At 35.0% G+C, this 21,310-nt stretch overlaps 1 protein-coding gene and 1 pseudogene across 2 annotated transcripts; both read left to right on the forward strand.

Moving 5' to 3' along the window:
* Window positions 1-14,784: 14,784 nt before the first annotated feature.
* LOC104224680 (uncharacterized) lies at window positions 14,785-16,491 on the forward strand. Of its 2 annotated transcripts, none has more exons than XM_070162619.1 (2): window positions 14,785-14,980; window positions 15,784-16,491. In XM_070162619.1, exon 2 carries the CDS (start codon window positions 15,790-15,792, stop codon window positions 16,336-16,338), a length of 549 nt encoding a protein of 182 aa, XP_070018720.1. In that variant the 5' UTR covers window positions 14,785-14,980; window positions 15,784-15,789; the 3' UTR covers window positions 16,339-16,491. The 2 variants fall into 2 exon arrangements, with proteins under 2 accessions (XP_070018720.1, XP_009774665.1); XM_009776363.2 differs by lacking the exon at window positions 14,785-14,980 and adding an exon at window positions 15,223-15,520.
* Window positions 16,492-17,456: 965 nt separating this feature from the next.
* Window positions 17,457-18,999, forward strand: LOC104224678 (small ribosomal subunit protein uS19-like; annotated as a pseudogene).
* Window positions 19,000-21,310: the final 2,311 nt, after the last annotated feature.

Consider the following 21,310-nt stretch of genomic DNA (forward strand, 5'->3'; position numbering starts at 1 on the left):
TTGTTTATTTGTTTCAGCGTCGCCACCTGAGAATTTTAAGGCGTCCCAAGTCACCAATTTTAATCCCTGAATCGAGGAGAATATGACTCTGTTTATTATTCTGCGAACCATAAATCCTGAGTAAGGAATTCTGTTAATCCGGAAGAAGGTGTTAGGCATTTCCGAATTCCGTGGTTCTAGCACGGTCGCTTAACTGTTTTTATTATTGGCTTAATTATCTTGACTTTTATTAAATACTTTTTTTTGTTACGTGATTTTTCTACCGCTTTTACTTATTGTGATTAAGGACCCTTCTTTGAATCGAATTACGCGTACGTATATTCGTGTTAAAAAAATGCGAAATTGTGTCACGCGTACGTGTACACAATAACTTTTGATAATATATTTATTAAACAATCATTTTTTCGAAATTGTGTCGAATCAAGAATTTTTGTTTTTCTTAAATAATGAACCGCACATCTCGGGTTTTTATGAAATTAATTTAACGCCTTTAGAAAAATCCTTTTCTTAAATATTCGCTCGAAATTGCGCGTACGCATAATCCGAATTTGCTTTTAAAATATAATCAGGGTACGCGAACGCATCCCTAATTGCACAAAATATTTGTAATGGTATTAGGGACTTAATATATTCATATATTTTTTATGTGAAAATCATGAAAAACTCCCATTTTAGAGGCCTATAAATTCTTTGAAAAGAATTCGCAATCTATTAAAGGTTGCCCGTCGATTATAATTTCCGAGTATAAATTATATTCATTCCAACTATTCAAATTCAAAGAACAGAATAAAAATATGATTAATACTATATTTTTTTTAACAAATATGACATATATATATATATATATATGCCAAAGAATAAATTGCATATGAAACTGAAAAGGAATGATTCATAAAGGAAGGAAATATTTTCCAAGAATTTTCATTATTTACTTAGTGCGAATTCTATTTCTAATTACCATTGATATAAAGCATGGCAATTTATGCTTGTACATCTCGTTTCATTCTCATATACTCGCTTTTAATCTAATAGGCCTAATTACTTATTTAAGATGGTAAATAGGCATCAAATTGATAAGAAAGGGAATTATAAATCGATTAATAATATTGCCTTACATGTGACATAGTTTATGTGTCTAAAACATTCATAACACTTTAACATCATAATGAGCCATAACAACTCCACTTACCATCCACTAATGGTTCTATAGATACCTGTTATAACGCCACATAAGAACGTACAACTTATATCATTCCTTCCACAACTAAATCAGATTATCAGAATAAACTAGCTATATGGTTTTGACATTTTCACGCTATTCTTTATTCAACTAACAACGTCACAAGGCCTAGTTAATGGCCAATCTTTATGTCATGTTTCCTACCTTGACAGTTCAAACATGACTAAACTAATGAGATGAAGGGCTAACATTATTACAAAGCTTTATACGAATTTCAAAGTAAGACAATTAACTCATAGCTATCAAATTGAATTCACTACTAATTAACTAACATGAAACAAAAAATGAAATTTAAACTGATGAATGTGGACAAATGGAAAACAGAATTACAATTCGAACTTCATTGATTAGTCATGTTGAATCTCTTTCCAACATAAAATTTAAAAAACATATACCTGAAAATGAAGGTAGAAGGAGTAAATTTCAGCAGTAGCAGCAATAACAAAATCAGTAGAATGTACCGATAACACAGCAAGTTTGAACAAGAATAGGATCCGAGGAACCCAGATGCACAGTAACAGGATTTTTGGGAAAACTTTCAGATTTAATCCAAGTAATATCAAACAAATAGACCCGGACAGATCCAAAGAAAAGTATGTTTCTGATTTTTTTCTGTTTCTATATTTGTTTCTGTTTTTCTTTTTCCTCTTCCTCTTCAGATTCCAAGAAGAATCTGATTTTTCTGCTGGATTTTTCTCTTTTATCTCACTCTAGGTGTATTTTTCTTAAATTCTCTTTCAAAATCTGTTATGAAGTCTCTCTAAACTCTCTTCTCTGTCTAACTGATCACCCTCCTAAATCAGTCCCCATTCCCCTCTATCTTATACAGGTCTGTCCAGCTCTCTTAAATGCTGCCTGGACCCTTTCTCTTTTTTTAAATAATCAGAAAAGTTCCATTAAAACTACTTTTGAATACTTTAAATCCTATTGAGTGCTTTTTATCCTGTTTTTCAGCAGCCCATTATCCCTTGTTCCCCATTAGTATCTTAAATTATAACCATTAACTTCCACTTTCAGCACATTGCTATTAACATATTATCCTCATTGTTCTATCCCAGAAATGTCCCTGACCTACTGTTTTATACTGGTATTACTGCCTTAAATTCAGCATCTTAACAATACAGATTTTAAAATCTGTATAAGCCTGATTATTAATCTGATTTACAACAGCTACAAACCAATCCTAAAGTTTGGACTGAATCCTGACTAAGAATGTAACCCCCTAACACAATTATATCCAATCAACATTTGTAAACTTGAATTCAAACTTGACATTACAACAATATTACACTGAGTTCAGCATAATAATTCAAACTGATCTTCAAATTGAACTAAGATCAAACATACACAGGAGCATTGTCAATATACTGACAATGCCCTGTTCAGAAAACAACATATACAGCATACATTTGAATTCACTGATTCACAAACAAACATGATTTAATTGACGAGTATTAATCAGTTGACTATTTACAACATTTGTCCATAATCAGTCTAAAACAATAGAAGCAGACTGTTTCAGTCAGCATTTTCAGAAATGAAAATTCGTAATATAACTAATCGACGAACTTAATCGAGTCGATTACACACATTGTAATTAGTCACAACCAACAGAAACAATTCACATTCGGATCAAGTAGATAGGTAGGAGACAGAAATGACAGAATTAATCAAAACAAAATATGAAAAATTAACAAGTTATTAAACAAACGAAAATACATACAGAATACACAAACAGAAATAGAAAAGTACCTCTGAATTTTAATCAGACTCGAACTCAACTTGGCTTCGGATTTGTTTGAAATCAAACAGACCTTAGTCGAAGTATTTTCCACTGAAAATACTTCGACTAAGGTCGATTAAACCTCAATCTTTATTCAATCTGGACAGAATCCAAAAGTCTGGTATTTTTAGGGTTCTTGAAAGTTCGATTTGGGATTTACTCATTTCTGGTTAGATTCGAGGGAAACCAAAGATGTTCTAGGCACGAGGGAGGTCAGGGGGTAACTGATGTGAGTTTGAAGTAGGTTGGGATAAGGTCAGGTTGTACTCGAATCTTCAAATGAAGATTCGAGTAGTTCCAGTATGATTCGAACCATGCAACTAACAGATCCTTGGTGAGGGGATTTAGGAGAGACTGTGATGTTATTTTGGAGGTCATCGGAGAAGATAAGGTTTTCAGGCCAACCTTCGATTTAAGATTCGAAGAGTCGGGGCCTGATTCGAAGGAAACCAATGTTAGATCTGTGTAGAGGATGTTCAGGGGATTCTAGGATGTTATTTTGGTGACCGGCGGCGTTGATGCCGCCGGGTTTCAGGCGGTGGGATCCTAGGGCGGCTAGGGTTAGGGGGGGTCTGAGGAAGATGATGAACAGTGAGAGGAGGGGGGGGTGTTCAGTTAGGGGCCGGGGTAGGGGCTTGGGACTTATATAGGGGTGGGGTGGATTTATATTGTCCGTCCGATCAAGTAAGATGAAGGGTCAGGATCAATTCATTAAACCAAACGATGTCGTTTGGTTTAATGCCAGGGTCGGCTGAGTCGGGTCACTGGGTCGGGTTACGGGTTACGGGTAAGGGGTGAGATCTTGACCGTTGGTTGGATTTGATCCAACGGTCCCCGATAAGCCACGACCAAACGCTGTCGTTTTGGCTTGTCTGGTTTGGACCGGACCTGGGCTGCCTAGATTGGGCTGTGGGGGGGAATTAATTCATTTGGGCCTGGATTTTAATCCAGGTCCGATTTTGCATATATATACATTTTTTTTTCATTTTTTCTAATTTAAATTTCTAATTTTAAAAACAATTTTAACTTCAAAAATATATTAATTATTCTATAACAATTATTTAACACATAGACAAAACATCAATCATACAGTGGAATATTTAAAATAGAACTATTGCATATTTTTTGTGATTTTATTTAAATTATCTTTTAAATGCGTAATTAAATCCTATATGCATGCAATATGTATTTTATTTTATTTTTTCATTTTATTATGACAATGTAAACACTTATGGACATAACACAAGTATTTAACACCACGCAATTTCAAAAATTACACAGTAAAAGAAATTTATTTTATTTTTTGATTTATTTTGGAGTAGTTTTCATAAGGCAAAAATCACGTGCTCACACCAACTGCCTCACTTGTGCCTCCAGGTTAAGAATAGTTGCCTCTTTCCTTTGGATAGTATCCCATTGGCTTTGGTTAGTATCCCCTAGCCTTTGTATTTGCAGTTGTTTCTCATTACTTCGTTCCATGAGGTACTTGAACATATCTTTGATCTCCTTCAGGTTAGCTTCCCTATGCTCTTTGTTCCTATTAACTTCACCAGAGAAATAGAACCATTATAGTAAGGGGTTGGGGAGGATAAGACATATAAGCACAACCATGAAAGTGACCATCTTGACCACCACACATATCATACGCATTCCACACAAAAGATTGAGTTGGTGCACATAACTCGCTCTCAGGAATATTTTGATAATTTTGTCATGGGTGGTTTCCTCTACAATATGCATAAGGAGGATCAAAAGTAGAATTACCAACATCAAAACTCTCATAATTCCAAGATGTCATGTTTATAAAATCAACAAGTAAAACAAAAATTAAAAAAATCAAATACAAGAAAACAAAAATAAAAGTTCAAAAGCAATATGTACACCAACAACTACACCGTTAGTTTTCCGGCAACGGTGCTAAAACTTTTTTAAAAAATTAAATAAATAAAGAGCATAATCTCCTCATTTTTAGACCAGTGCCAAGACTATTTAAAATATTTGTGTGCCTCTTATAACATCCTAGCATCAAAAATTGACTCCACTATATTCCTCTTTGTGACTCGCTTCTTGTGCAAACTAAAGATATGAGTTCCTTACCAATCCGTTGTAAAGCATGTGCCCTCACCAACAAAACAAAAAGAGTAATCGGCCCACACACTCAAATATGAATTCAAGTATAATTTATGGACTCACAGAATGGAAGAATTCACTCACTCTCGCAAAGAAACTCATGTGTCCCCAAAGCTCGTACCACAGGCTTGCTTGTAATGTAAGTCTCTACTAATTTAAGCTCGCAAATTCTAGGATCAATTAGGTCTTCATGGGTTGTAATGTAGGCTAAGAGACGGGTAGGATAGATATGGATAATAGTGACTAACCATCCTAAGCACTTTTAATACACTACACTTTAACTTTTAAGCACATCCTCTTCATGATCACTCAACATATCGCTACGACACCGTAAATAACGTAACCCATTGACTTTAAGCACATATACATAAGCACTGGCACATATCAAAGTGAATTGGAGGGATTTTTTTATTATTTTTTTGCAAAATCTTTTCAATGCCCTCCATAAATTGGTATTTCCAGCTAGTAGTTCTCTCTATTCACACATGCACATTTTGGCCTTTCTATGGTTCCACTCAAAAACTATCAAATCTCTTTTCCTTCTCTTCTAGCGACTTAAGTGCTTTCGGAGGTAAAGGTTCAACAAAATTTAATTAAGAACAAAAGGGATTCGTCTTATAATGTGGGTACCAAAGAAAAAGTTTACAGGCTCAAACAGGCTAACAAAGGATACTTTTTATCACTGATAGCCAAATAGACTGAATGATCAATTAAAGAAACGCTTATATAATTTCCTAAACTCACAAGACTTAATCATTTCGCTTCACCACACACGGGGCAAGTTCTAGACTAACAAGGGATGACACAGAGTACAACCAAAATCTCACATCACACAATGTACATGACTTACGCAGGATGGCTCAGACTCCACTCTCTAGTTAAAGCAACTCGCACAATCATCATATAATCCAAACACTAGGAAGTAATAACGAGAGTCAATAGACGAGCCCAAGCATCAAAAGAAACACATATACTCTCAAGGCATATAGTCACAAGAATAAAAAAGAAAGTACTCAGTGCAAATGCTCCAACTCTAAGCCCCAATATAAAATATGTCAAAAAACATAGATACTCAAGTTCTCCCGATTCCATTATCAGTTCAAAAAGGGGGGAAAAAACGTAAAACTTTTTTTTAATGATTTTTTTTCAACACATATAGGTTCAATGCTACATTTTTGAAAGGTTAAACTCATAAAATTCAAATTCTGGATCCACCTCTAATAGCAAGTAACTCATCGCTTGCTAATTTATTCTTTGACTTTTTTTCATTGAACTTTTAGATCAACTCCCTGACATTGTTTTGATTGATTAGAATCCCGAATCCATAAGGGTCAAATCCTGCTTTCGCCTCTGAGTAAAAATATGCAATTAGTATTTTCGGGTAAATGGGACTCTTCATTAATAGAAATGGGCAGCATAGAAAATTCTATTCCACGTGGAAAGAACTGAATGCACACATATGCAGTCAAATTAGTCATTGTAATAATGGCGTAGGTAGGATTTTATATAAGCGGTAATGGTGTATATGGACCAAATTAGTTCGTTTTTTATCAAAATTAAACTAAATCAACTATATCGGCTTGGATTGGTTCGATTTTTCGGATTTTTTGATCTTTTTTGTAACATGAATATTATTTTAATCTGACGTTAAATTTTTTATAAGTAAATATATGCTTAATAAAAATTGAAAAAATTGACAAACATATGATCTATTAATATATTCTTATGGGAGAATTTTCTGAGTAACATATGATAGTTATTTTTTTAATCATCTGATAATAATTTTTCGTTGATGTACACTTTCAAGGTTAACTGAATTTAATAATAAATATAAAAATTAATGTGATACTATATGTTCTATTCAATTTTAAATTATTGAAATACCACTTCAAATTCAAAAAAATATAAGAATTTAATATATCTTGACATATGAATATGGAAGAACAAAGAGATTGACGCATTTTACTAACACTTGATAAGAAAGTAATCATACAACCCATTATTTAAAGTTGATAAAAATATAGCACTTCATATTTAACTATATATTACATCCCATAAGAGAGTTGCAAATATTTCAAGATATTTTTTAAAGAAAATTCTATGAGAAGTCTTAAAAGTATATATAAACTAATTGCGCCTTTTGAAATTATAAAAAAGACTAGCGGTAAAGCGAATCTTTACGTTCCAAAATTCAAAATATGGATCATTATATTGACACTAATCCTAAAGATATCAAAAAAAAATACTTAAATTGTTTTACAAGTTAAAAAAAAAAAAAAAAAACTAACCTCTATTAGGTTGTGAGAAAATTGCGTGGAGTTAGAATAAGGGGACTAGAGAGTTGGAGTAAGTAAAAACTAGAAAATAGATATCCTTAATAATGAATTATTAGTCCATAATAGTATTTGCTTCCGATTTTACATTTCCTAAAATTTTGATGGAATTGTATTTGCTTATATAGTTCTGGTTAAAGTGTCATTTTGAGGATCATATCCGTTAAAGCCAAAAAAAAAAAATGAAATTCAAAAATAACTAAATTTACAAGTGGTAATTGAAAAATAGCCACAATTTAAAAATGATAGCCGTCATTTTCGAAAAAAAAGAGTCACAAATGATGTATATGAAAAACACGACATATAGTTTTTACTGATAACCATATGTTAATTCATACGAGTGATTACCTTTTCACTAAGTACAGGATAAAGCCGAAGCCGCAAAAAGCATACGAGAAGTCAATGACGCTCGATCACCGTTCAAAAATAAAGCATGCATAACCCTCACTGGTATGCATTTTTTATCCCTCAAGTCGATAACATCTCCCATAACTAGCTCTCTCATCAATCGCCTCCACGTCGAGCACACTTTACCGGCGCTTCGCAGTTTATCAATAGGGCTTAGCCTTTGTAAAATATTGCGCCAAATATCTTCCGAAAGATATATCGATTATATCGCATTTTCCAGTTCAGGTTCGACAACAACTGATTTCTCATCTCTTAGGCTAAAATTCTCCAAGATATCTTCTACAATTTTAGAGCAAATCTTCTCCCAGTTCATCCCCGGTAGCAACAATTCTCCCTTCACTTCCATTTTTTCCCGACAAAATGTCGAGCTATGAACGATTCTCTCATGCGATGGACAATGAACGAATCTCTCCTGCAAAACTATGAATGATTCTCTTCCAAAAAATGAAGAGCGATTCTCTCCAGCAAAACTATAAACGATTCTCTTAAACAATGAAGAGCGATTATCTTCGGCGAAACTACGAACGATTCTCTTTCGCAAAAGTACGAACTATTCTCTCCCGAAAAACAAAGAGCGATTCTCTCCGACGAAACTATGAACAACTCTCTTCCGTAAAAGTACGAACTATTCTCTCCGGCAAAACGAAGAAGGATTCTCTCCGACGAAGTGAGAATGATTATCCCGGTGAAATGAACGAAAAGTTCTCGCTGACGGAATGACGAACGATTCTCGCCAGGGAATTTGACGAATGATTCTGGTGTGTTGTGGAAGCTTCTGGGATTCAAATTGGGGAAAAAGATATTGATATTTTCAGGGAATTCACGTTTAAATAACTCAAAAATAATTTGCGGGAATTTATATTAGGTAAAAAAGATATTCTGTTAGTTCGTTCGACAGTGAACAAACAACTGAAACAAAATAGATGCCAAATTAGTATTTCTCTTTTTATTTTATTTTATAATTTTAATAGAGACAAATTATTTCTGCTATTTTCATATTATATCCTCGTCGATCCAATTTTTATTGGCCCCATTTCTATCTGAGGAATCGTACGGTGATTTTTTAGACATCTTTTAATTTGTAATTTTAGTTAATTTTTTGTATTGTATTTTTATATATTTTTTAATTACATAAATTTTAGTATTTTTATAAACTTTAAGGATTAAAGTTTTGAATTCACATGCACTTTTTTATTATGTGTAAGTTCACGAGAGAGCAACAAAATCTCTCCAATGTAAACGGTTTAATGTGAGTTGATATTTTCATATAAGGAGTACCAAATCAACTATGTTAGTTTTTTGGATCTATAAATCAAATCAGCTTAAAATCAATTTTCTTTATGTTTTTTCACTCGTATAAGATGTATGCCAACGTATAATTTTCTAATATCTTTTGAAATTAATTTTTTTTCCCCATCTTGTATATAAGTAACTAGCCAATTTTATGTCTCACTATAAATGATTCTACGTTAAACTTAATATGAAATAGTACGTGCTATTTTATTTTGAGATTCAAACTAAGGCGGTGCATAATTTGATAAATACCGAATTGTTGTACCGAAATCGAAAATTTTGGTATTTGTTATTCGATATTTAGGTATTCGGTTAAAATTTAAAAATAAAAATTGGTATTAGGTATGGTATTTGGTATTTTAAAATAACATACCGAAATACCGATATCGTACCGAAATATATATTATATTACACAATACACATTTATTAATTATAACATAAATATAAAAATCTAAAATTTTATTTTCTTTTATTCTCTAAGTTTATCAATTAACTATAAGTAAGTAACAAGACATTTCTCATGATCAAATTTATTCCTTTATGTATAGTTTTCTCTCTTTGGGTTGACATTTGTTGATTTTGGACATATGTTTTGTCAACAAACGTTGTACTTTTGAGTAGTTTAATTAGAATATTACAGTGTATGGTTTTATGCACAAGTTAGTATTCAAATCGAATAAACCAAAGTTATCGAATCAAATAAACCGAAATTGAAAGGAGAAAAATCGAACCATACCGAACTTAATTAGGTACAGTAAACATTTTAAGAAACCGAATACTGAATCGAAATGTCTAAATACTGTACCATACCGACCGACAAATACCCGTAATTCAAACTATCTCAAATAAGACCTTTCTTTCTCTCTCCTTATAAAGGGGTGAACTAATAATTTAAATATCTCACTATAGACAACTTAGCCAAAAAAAAAAAAAAAAAAATCGCCTGCATAAAATCATATGTTACGTTCTGCTGCCCAATAGAATTCTTTACCCTAATTGAAAATGTACCATATTAGGGTTTTCTCCTCCTATATAAAATGAGCCCAATCATTTGTAAAGAACACAACATTATTCACTGCAATATAATATTCTACTCTGCTTTTCTTGTTTATAGTGCTCAACAATTATTCTTCAGCTTTATCATTTTTACTTTATTATTCATACTTTATTGGTTCTTAGCTGACCTCGAGGCCCCTGAGATAATCGAGCTCGAGGCTCCTATCGCTCTAAATAATACTGGTTTGGTTCATCAATTCTTCTTACTTAAGCGTAGCATTACTTGTATATAAACTAGTATTGGAATAAATCACATATCTTTAAACCCACACAAATCACATTTAATTGTTACTCACATTTTTCAAGGTAAACATTGATAAATAGCACATAGATATTGTTATTATTCACAATACTTGAAATCAAGTACAACATTTGTTAAGCAATTATTCTATTTTAATTATTTATTTATTTTTTCCGACTCAAATAATTATTGTTACAACCTCGAGATAAGTCCCCTTGGGTATGCAGTGTATAGTATTGCCTTCGAGGTAGGATTACGATAATAGAAAAAGGATTTAAATTGACACTAGAAAGAATATTTTTTTTAGGCGAAATACATAGAATACCACCTGACCTTGTTCCCAAATCTTTGTTACACACCTGTTAATTACGAGAATAACTTTACACATCCAATCTTTAAAAAATATACCTATGACACACTATTTTGATTACGTGGCAAGCGCGTATTTTACACGCAAATGAGGCACGTGAACTGTAAATTTTTTGTATCTAAAGCCTCACTTGGACGCCACATGTCCAGTTTTTTCACTTTTTCATTTTTTTCAGTTTTAGTCATCTTCTTCATTTTTATGAATCAAGTTTCAGTCAGTTCCTCCATTGATGCTTATAAAGAACACTTCTAATAACTTCAACAGCTCCTCCTCTAACTCATGAACCTGAATCTCACCTCAAATCCATTATAAAGTATTTTTTTTCTCAAATATTGCCCTTCAACCTTGCTTCAACCCCAGCCTGCTGCAATCCTAGACCCCTTACCCTTCTTCCGCACCTATCTCTGGCCTTTGCTTCTTTTTTGGTGGGGGGTTTTGTTTTTCCAACATAAAATCGTCTTGAGATTTTTTATTTTCACCCGTTCTCATCCGCGTTGTTTCTACAAATTGCGCAACACCTAAAAATTGATTATTTGAAATTGTTGTTGTTTGTTGAAATTGGTGTTTGGGGATTGAATTAGTTGTATATTAAAAGCTCCATTTCAATTGAAACTCATTTAGAGATGAACTAAGTAGTTGGATCGAAATTTGTTTAAGAAGGCCGAGGAAGAGTACTTTGAATTTTTGAGTTGGGTTAAACTTGAAGAAATCTAAGGTTGATGTTGAAAACTTTGGTTGTTGATTTATATTCATGTTCTCTGATCTTGAAACTGAGATGAAGGTTGTAGTAGCCATGGTGGATGGTTTTCATCGAGGAAGAAGATGTATTTCTTTTTCTTTTTTCTTTTAACTTCATGACATGTGTCACGATTTAATTGGTGCATGACATATACCTATTTAAAAGAAGTGGTCAAATACAAAAGTAATGTGTTATAAACACATTTTTGAAAGATTAAGTGTATAAAATTATTCACGTAGTCTACAGATATGTAATAGGGATTTGGGGACAAGTTCAGATGGTAATCTATGTATTTCGCCTTTTTCTTACTACAAATATAATAACACATTTATAACGTATCGGGTGGTGCTCATGCAGAGTATTCTTCGGTGTTGGTTTTTTTCAGTGACTTTATTCCCATGTTTGAGATATAAGGAGCAAACGATTCAATAATTCTTTGCAATTTAAATAAGAGAAAATTATTCTGTAAAATGGGTGACAATTATGTGTGTTTTTACTGTATAAAAATTAAATCAATTTGAACAAGTTACAGGCCAATGAATACATATAGAGAGAGAACTATGTTGTTCTGTATTATAACTGGAAACTTTTTATTCATTAATTCTGATTTATGAACTATTATTAGTTGAGGTAAAATAGGGGTTTTTGGCGTCGTGAATGCTAATCATTAAGGCCATCTCCAACCCTTGTTTTTATTTTCTCCTCCAAAATGGAGTACTCCAAAATGGAATAAAGTTACTCTAACTATTACTCCATTTTTTACTCCAAAAAAGAATCTTCTATTTTATATTCTTCTCTCTCTTCAATATTATATTATTATCTTTTATTTAAATTTGATTTTCTTATAGATTATATATTAACGGATAATTCAAATAAAAGTGAAATTATTGAGATATAAGATAACTAAATACATATTACATTATGGTAAAATTCAGATTAAATATTACATACATATTCAACTTCCACCTCTAGTATGCTCCTATAAATGATCTATTAATTTAATGTATTTTCAATTTTAATGTATTCTCATTTAATATATTTTCAATTTTCACTTTTAAATTGTAGCAACATCTAATATTTTCTATTCACACCTTTCAATTTTAGCAACATCTAATATTTTATATTTGCACCATTCATTTTTTGAGATGATTATATATTTTTTGTACAATTATAGCTTATACTAAAATTAACTTACAATTTTACATAAAAATAATAAATGCACGAAAATTAATTTATCAAAATTATACGCCAAAGTTAAGATGTAAAATTAATATTATAAAAGATATTACATAAACATAATTAGGTGTATTTAAAGAGATTCAAGTATCTGGACTGCAAGCAAATTTGAGGAAAAACTCAGTGTATTTTGGGGGAGTCCCTCAGAATGTAAGAGTGGAGATCCTGCAGCAATTAGGCTTCACAGTGGGAGAATTACCTTTCAAATACCTTGGTATCCTACTTGCTACCAAGAAGCTCTCATTGATACAATGACATCCTTTGGTAGAGAAGATAGTTGCAAAGATTTCTTCCTCGACAACAAAGAAATTATCATATGTTGGTCGAGTGCAGCTTGTTCAAACTGTGCTATTTGGTATTCAATCTTATTGGTCGCAGTTGTTCACTCTGCCTTCAAAGGTCTTGAAAATGATTGACTCATTCTGTAGAAGCTATGTCTGGTATGGGTTAAATGTGATTACAAAAAAGGCTTTGGTAGCCTGGGACAGAATGTGTACACCTAAATCAAGCGGGGGCCTAAACTTGATTAATTTGCATCTATGGAACAAGGCTGCTCTAGCAAAGATATGCTAGGATGTAACACACATGCAAGATCGACTATGGATAAGATGGATCTATGCTTTCTACATCAAAGACAGACTGTTTGAAGAGGTGGCAATTCCCCAACAAGCAAGCTGGATGGTGAGACAGATCCTAAATGCTAGAACAACTCTTCAACAGGTGCAACACCAGCAACATCAAAGAAAGAGTATGATCAGTAGTTTCTACTTACAGTTGCTGGGAGATAGACCAAGAGTGTACTGGAAATGATTGATGTTCCAAAACAATGCCAGGCCAAAAGCTATATTTACCATATGGTTGCAACTACATGGGAGATTGTTGACTGCAGATAGGTTGATACAATGGGGATTAGTTGTAAATCCAAAGTGCTCCTTATGCCAAGCTCACGATGAGAACAAGGAACACTTGTTTGTTAACTGTCGATTTACAAAGGAATTGCGGCACAAAATCTTACATTAGATGCAAAGGCAGGATGTTGCGAGAGAGAACTAGAAACAACATATGCAATAGGTGATACATTATGCTAAGGGTAGGACACACCAAGCTCAACTCTACCAGATGATATATGCTGAGATAACTCACTGCATTTGGATTAAAAGGAACTTGCGGCTGTTTGAAAAGAGAAGCAGAGAAGTTGATAGTATTGCACGAGAGGTAGCCTACATATGTAACGTGAGAGCCATTACTGGGATTAGTAGCATGGTACAATATTTCATGTTTTAACAGAGACAATTAGTATAGGCTTTTGAATTTGTAAAAGTTATAGTTGCTAAGGTATAAGCAGGCTATGGTTACGTAAAGTTACTGGTGATTAATAAAATTGTTAGTTAATAAAAACAGATAAATTAAAAGAGTTAAATAATAAAAATAATAATAAAGTAAGGATAAATAGTAATAAATGAGATGAATAACATTATTCATTTCTCATTTTGTAGCTAAAAATGGGGCAGCACTGGAACCACATTTGACAAAAATAGACTGCATTTTGGAGTAATGAGGGAGCGTTAATATAATTGCTATCATATTTGGGGTGGATATTTAACATGCTCTTTTCTTTTCTTCAATAAAAAAAAAGTAAATTTTTTTTACACCGTTAATAAAGTAAAAGTAAGTTTTTATTTGGGAACTGGGATGTTAGTTGTTAGACAAGAGGGGTTGCTGTGATGGTAAGAGTTCGAGTCTCCCAAGAGCAAGTGGGAAGTTCTTGGAGGTAAGGATGTCGGGGGTCTATTTGGAAACAGTCTATTTGAAAACAGTCTCTCTACCTTAGGGTACGGGTAAGGTGTGCGTACACACTACCCTCTCCAGACCCCACTAAGTGGGATTATAGTAGGTTGTTGTTGTTGTTGTTGTTGTTGTTGTTGGGATGTTAGTTGTTCCAATTGTTGTTTAAACGGCGGTTCGGGTCAAGGGATCCGGTGCAAATTGCGACACTAGGCGGCTTGTTGCCGCCATTGCAATCAAATTCAAATAAAGACAGCAGCAGCAAATGAATACATGATCAAGAGAGAAGCTTCAATTGAGAATATTCATGCTAACTTTGTTTGATTCATTCTGATTATTCAAGAGTAATTGACCATTTCAAATTCTGTAAGTACGACGCCAAACGAATCTCGTCGTTTTTTTTTTTGATTTTTTTTTTTTTTGGTGTGCAGCTGTCTTTTACTTCATATTCATTCTGTCATAGTTTGCTTCATTGGTACATAGTTTGATGTTGCACTTAATGTAATAATTCCTAATTTGTCACTTGAGGACATCTTGTCCTCTTATACGCATCATTTTTCATAAAATGAAAATAATCTTTTTATGAAAAAGAGAGGGGAAAAATTTCCTCACCAGATCTAGAAGGGATTACCTGGCATTGATTGTGAGATCCCCGCTTATCCAGAAGAGGATAAAAGTGAAATTTGAAGTGATTTCTTATAAAATAAGAATGGCCTTCTTCCTAAAGTTTTTAAGATCTTCGGAAAGTCCAAAACATTTGAGAAGTTTTATTGTGTGCCTCACATAACTGACATTAGCTGTGTGAGGCTACTTTTTGTCTCACAAATTTGTGGACCCCTTTTCCGAAACATTTCAGCTGTGACCTCTTACTACTGTGACATGTCTGGTCCCTTTGACAAACACCAGGTTTGTGTATAACTGTATATTAATATGATACGAATTTATTAAAAGAAAAGGATATCCATCACAGTTTCAAAGTTGGGAAAAAATAGATTTTGTGGTTATTAGAATAAAGTTCAAATTCTTTGTATGCGATCTAATTCTGTGCATGCAATCTTATTGATACTTGTCAAAAGTAGATTGTTGGTCTTCACCAAAAATTCCCTCCTACTTTTCTTTTTCCTTTTTTTTTTTGTGGGTGGATTTGCAGTAAAGATTTTTTGATACAGGGTGCCATGATTTCGAGCAGCAACTTCATTCATAAGACTCACTATGAGATCCTAGGTGTGAAGGAAGATGCAGATTTTGAAGAAATCCGTAAAGCCTATCGGTCAGCCATACTTTGTTTTCATCCAGACAAGCAGCAAAAGCCATCAGAAATATCCAATTCTGAGTGTCTGACAGAGAATAAACTTTTGGATATACAGAGAGCTTGGGAAACCCTTGGCAACCCGAGGTCACGTGCACTTTATGACGGTGAATTGCTAGCTTTGAGACAGGACATAGCAATTGCTGAAGATGTTATCTTAGAGGACCTTACAGTTCAAGATTCTGGTGATGTTATAGAGCTTTCTTATCCTTGTAGATGTGGTGACTACTACTTTATTGATTCTTTAGAATTGGCTGACACGGGTTGTTCAATATCCATAGAAGGGTGTACAGTCTCTTTGCTGACATCTAAATCTTTGCCAGCATCTATTGTGCTTCCTTGTGGATCTTGCTCACTTAAAGTTCGCCTACTGATTAATGGCGATACTAGGCTTCACAGAGATGTTCACTTGTAATTGTGACTAGTTGGAAAATATTATTCTCTACAAAACTTTTGCAAAATTTTTGGAAATTGAAATGACAAGGGAAAATCTGAAATTTCTTGTGTTTTTTTTTTGGTTACTTGCGTGCCAACAAATTGGAAGGGCCAATACCTGAGTTTTTCCTGATTGAGAATGCTTACTTTTCTCTCCCCCCTCTCTCTCTAATGGCTACTTTTCTCCCTCTCTCTCTCTTCGACCCCCTTTCTTCTTCGTACCAGCCCCACCCACCGGCAAGAACGCCGGCGACACACGTGGGTAAGCAGCCCCTCTCTCCTCCCTCTTTCTTCTCACTATCCCCCCCCCCCCAGTGTCATCCTGAATGCTAGAGCAGTGACATCCATCCCTTTGCAATGTGTTACATTCTGCTTCCCAGTCTAGTGCTTGTTTTCTTATCCCTTGCCATTGGAGTAACCTTTCCCATATAGCTGCTGTAACATCACACTTAAGAATAGATGGGATATGCTGTCCTTGGCACTATTACACAAAGGACAGGTTTGGTCAGTAATGAGCCCCCATTGAAGCAGCCTGTCCTAAGTGTATAATCTTCCATGTGCTACCCGTCTTAATATAAATAACCACTTTGGAAATCCTTGATTAGTGCAAACCAATGTTATCAAAGGCGCGCTTAAGCTCTAAAGCGAGGCTCAAAACACGTTGAGCGCTTCGCCTCGCTTAACAGGCGCTTCAGTATTTTCATCAAGGCGCTAAGACATTCTTTTCCTTGCCAATAAGCGTAATCCTGAAATGGCAGCACTAAACAATTGATATTTCACTTTATCATAAATTCTCTTCAATTTTTTGGTCCATATATTTGGTATTCATGCTTATAGATATTAGTCTTGGACTACACATACATATTTGTAGTTTTATTCTATTTGCGCCTTTCTTCCTTAAAGCCCACGCTTTATTTGCACTTTGAGCTTAAAGCCCCAATAGATCTTAGAGCTTTTTTGCGCTTTTCGCCTTTGATAACACTGGTGCAAACTAGTCTTCTCCAGCTAACTTTTGGAAATACCCCTAACATCTTCGGGTATATTTTTTTGATAGAGAACTCATCCATGCTCTGCAATTCACTGAAAGTATAACCAGCATCAACAAGGTACTTTGCTTTGAAAATCTGCTGGACCATCCAGGACGCTTGCTTAGGGTTGGCCTCCCATATTATTCTTCCTTTTTCATGGTAAGCATGTAACCACTTACTCATAATTTCTCCTTCTTTCCGCATATATTCCATAACATCTTGCATATAGGCAAGCACAGTTTATCCCATGCCAGTAATGCTTTTTTAGATATCTCTATGCCACCACAGTCCGCAGTTTATCCCATACCCTTTCTATTAGTAATGCAATCTTTTTTGGTAGAATGAACATTTGTGACCAAAAGACTTGAATGGAGAACAGTACACTCTTTAATAACTGAATGCTGCCAGCATTAGGATAGGACCTTAGCTGTCCAGGAATTCACTCTGTGCAATATTTTCTCAAGCAGGTGTTGGCATTGAATAGGCGATAATCTCATAGTACTAAGTGGGACTCCTAAATACCTGATATGCAATTCACCTTTGACACCCCAGAACATCAATTATTTGTTGCTGAAACTTACCCCTCCAATGTAGTAAGTACACTTCTTGCTCAAGTTTGCTATCAAACCAGATGCTTGAGGAAACTTCTGGAAACAATCAAGCACTACCTTAACTGAATTGAGGTCACCCCTACAAAATAGAATCAAGTCATCTGCAAATCCCAGCTCCACCACCTGAAGCACCACACTTTTTGGATGAAATTTGAATCCGTCTACTTGTTTCAGATTCTTTAATAACCTGTTTAAATATTCCATAGCCAAGACAAACAAATAGGGAGACAATACAAAACCCTAGCCCCTACTATGCTCGAGCTGCTTCGTTGCTAGGTTGCCAATTCCATCTCCACAATCATGGCGGATGTTGAAGCCGATGTGACGGCAGGACAGCCAAAGAAAGAGGACGTTCAAGAAGTTCAGTTACAGAGGGGTCGATCTCGATGCTTTACTTGACATGTCCACTGATGAGCTTGTTAAGCTCTTTAATCCTCGTCCTCACAGAAGTTTCGAGAGAGGTCTGAAGAGGAAGACAATGGCCTTGATCAAGAAGCTGCGCAAGGCGAGACGTGAGGCTCCACCAGGGAAGAAGCCAGAGCCTGTCAAGACTAATCTGACGAACATGATTATTGTTCCTGAGATGATTGGAAGTGTCATTGGAATTTACAATGGAAAGGCATTCAATCAGATTGAGGTCAAGCCTGAAATGATTGGTCACTGTCTGGCTGAGTTCTCAACCTCATACAAGCCTGTCAAGCACGGGAGACCCGATATTGGTGCTACTCACTCATCAGGGTTCATTCCTCTGAAGTGCTGGGATATCAGGTTATTTAGTGCCTTATTTTACTAGAATTTTGGATGAAGGCCACATATTATGGAAGATTTAAGTTTTAAATAGCATTGCTCTGCGTACATATTACCCTCCCCAGACCCCACCTGTGGGATTACACTGGGTTGTTGTTGTTGGTGGTGGTGGTGGTGTCTTGGACTTGTTCCTTTCAAATGCTCAATTTAGGAGAGGGCATTATGAATGATGCTCACAAGCCTTATTATGTTCAAGTTCTCTCCTGATTTCCTAGCACATTCAATTTTTGCCTGATTTCTTAACAGTTGAATGAATTATGGTTCCATGAGAACCTTTGCACTTTCAAAAAATAGAATAAAAAATAGGGTGACAATGGGTCACCTTGCCTCAGTCCTCTCTTAGCCTCAAAAAGTTCAGACTGTTGAATTATGTCAAATTTCCATCCCACATCGGTGGGTTAAGGAGTTGGTGGGAAACTTTTCCCCTATAAAAGAAGGCTTAATGTTTAGGATTTAAACACACCTCTCATTTGTCTTCTCATCTGTTTAAGGCATTTGTATCTTCTCTCTTTAGTATTATTTCACTTGTATTTTTGGAGTGGAATAAAATATTGGTTGTGTCCGAGGAGTAGGCAAAATTAGCCGAACCTCGTAAATTCTGGTGTTCCCTTTATTGTTGCTTTATTGTCTTATTTATTATTTGGTGGCTGTCATAATTTTTGGTATAGTAGTTGTGACTTATTCACACTATATACATTTGGCTTCCGCAACAATTGGTATCAGAGCCAAGGTACTGTCTAAGTATGCTCTGTGGTTGCAGCATAGTCTGATCTTCCACATCAGAAAAGATTTATCTTGGTAACTGAGTCAAGGTTCTGTCTGAGTATGCTCTGTGGTTGCAGCTTAGTCTGATCTTCCACACCAGAAAGGAAATAATCTTGATTTGTGTCGTCAGCTATTAAATAATATTTGTGTCAAAGATGGGAGACAATAAACAAGAAGAATCTACATCAAGTGTCAACAATACGTCATCATTGGCATCTTCGCTTATGACAAGAATTGTGTCAAATGCGAAATTTGCGGTAGAAATATTTGACGGGTCCGGACATTTTGGGATGTGGCAAGGCGAGGTTCTAGATGTCCTTTTTCAACAAGGGCTAGATCTGGCCATTGAAGAAAAGAAACCAGATGTTATTGGAGAAGAAGATTGGAGAATTGCGGTACCATTCGATCCTACCTTGCTAGAGAGCAGAAATATCCATACACAAAGAAAACTTCTGCAAGTAAATTATGGAAAGCACTGGAGGATAAATTTTTGAAGAAAAACAGTCAAAATAAATTGTACATGAAGAAGAGACTGTTTCACTTCACCTATGTTCCTGGTACCACGATGAATGAACATATCACCAGTTTCAATAAGTTGGTCACAGATTTGCAAAATATGGATACAACTTATGATGATGGTGACTTGGCCTTGATGTTGTTGGCGTCACTTCCTGATGAGTACGAGCACCTTGAAACTACTCTACTCCATGGAAATGACGAAGTTTCTCTCAGAGAAGTTTGTTCGGCTTTGTACAGCTATGAACAAAGAAAGCGAGAAAAACAGAAGGGCGGAGAAGGAGAAGCACTATTTGTGAGGGGTCGTCCTCAAAGTCAAACGAGGACAAAGAAGGGAAGATCCAAGTCAAGATCCAGACCCAGCAAAGATGAATGTGCCTTTTGTCGAGAAAAAGGGCACTGGAAGAAAGACTGTCCGAAGTTGAAGAATAAGGCCAAACATAACAATGGAAAGGCCATTATGGATTCAAATGTAGCTGATTGTGATGATTCAGACTTCTCATTAGTTACAACAGAGTCATCAACATCATCAGACATATGGTTGATGGACTCGGCTTGTAGCTATCATATGTGTCCCAACAAGGACTGGTTCGTGGAATTTCAAGAAGGAGAATATGGAGTCGTCCACACAGCAGATAACAGCCCTCTTACCTCATATGGCATTGGTTCAATACGATTAAGGAACCATGATGGAATGATCAGAACATTAACAGATGTTCGATATGTACCGGATTTGAAGAAGAATCTCATCTCTGTGGGAGCCCTAGAATCAAAAGGGTTCAAAATCATTGCAGAAAATGGAGTGATGAGAGTATGCTCTGGTGCACTAGTGGTAATGAAGGCTAATCGGAAGAATAATAATATGTACCGCTATCGTGGCAGTACAGTTATTGGGACAGCGACAGTGGCATCCAGTGACGACAAAGAGGCAGAAGCAACCAAGCTATGGCACATGCGCTTGGGACATGCTGGAGGAAAATCCTTGAAAACTCTATCAGATCAAGGATTGTTAAAAGGAGTCAAGGCTTGCAACTTGGAGTTTTGTGAGCATTGTGTTAAAGGGAAACAGACAAGGGTTAAATTTGGTACAGCGATCCATAATACTAAAGGCATTTTGGATTATGTACACTCTGATGTTTGGGGTCCTTCCAAAACACCTTCATTGGGTGGGAAGCACTATTTTGTAACCTTTGTTGATGATTTTTCCCGAAGAGTATGGGTGTAT

This window comes from Nicotiana sylvestris, chromosome 11, assembly GCF_000393655.2.
Source record: "Nicotiana sylvestris chromosome 11, ASM39365v2, whole genome shotgun sequence".
NCBI classification, from domain to species: Eukaryota; Viridiplantae; Streptophyta; class Magnoliopsida; order Solanales; family Solanaceae; genus Nicotiana; species Nicotiana sylvestris.

Coding starts and splice junctions, on each gene's coding strand:
- LOC104224680 (XM_009776363.2), top strand. CDS start 15,494: ATGTCTGGTCCCTTTGACAAACACCAG. Junction 15,521..15,783: donor GTCCCTTTGACAAACACCAG/GTTTGTGTATAA, acceptor TTTTTGATACAG/GGTGCCATGATTTCGAGCAG.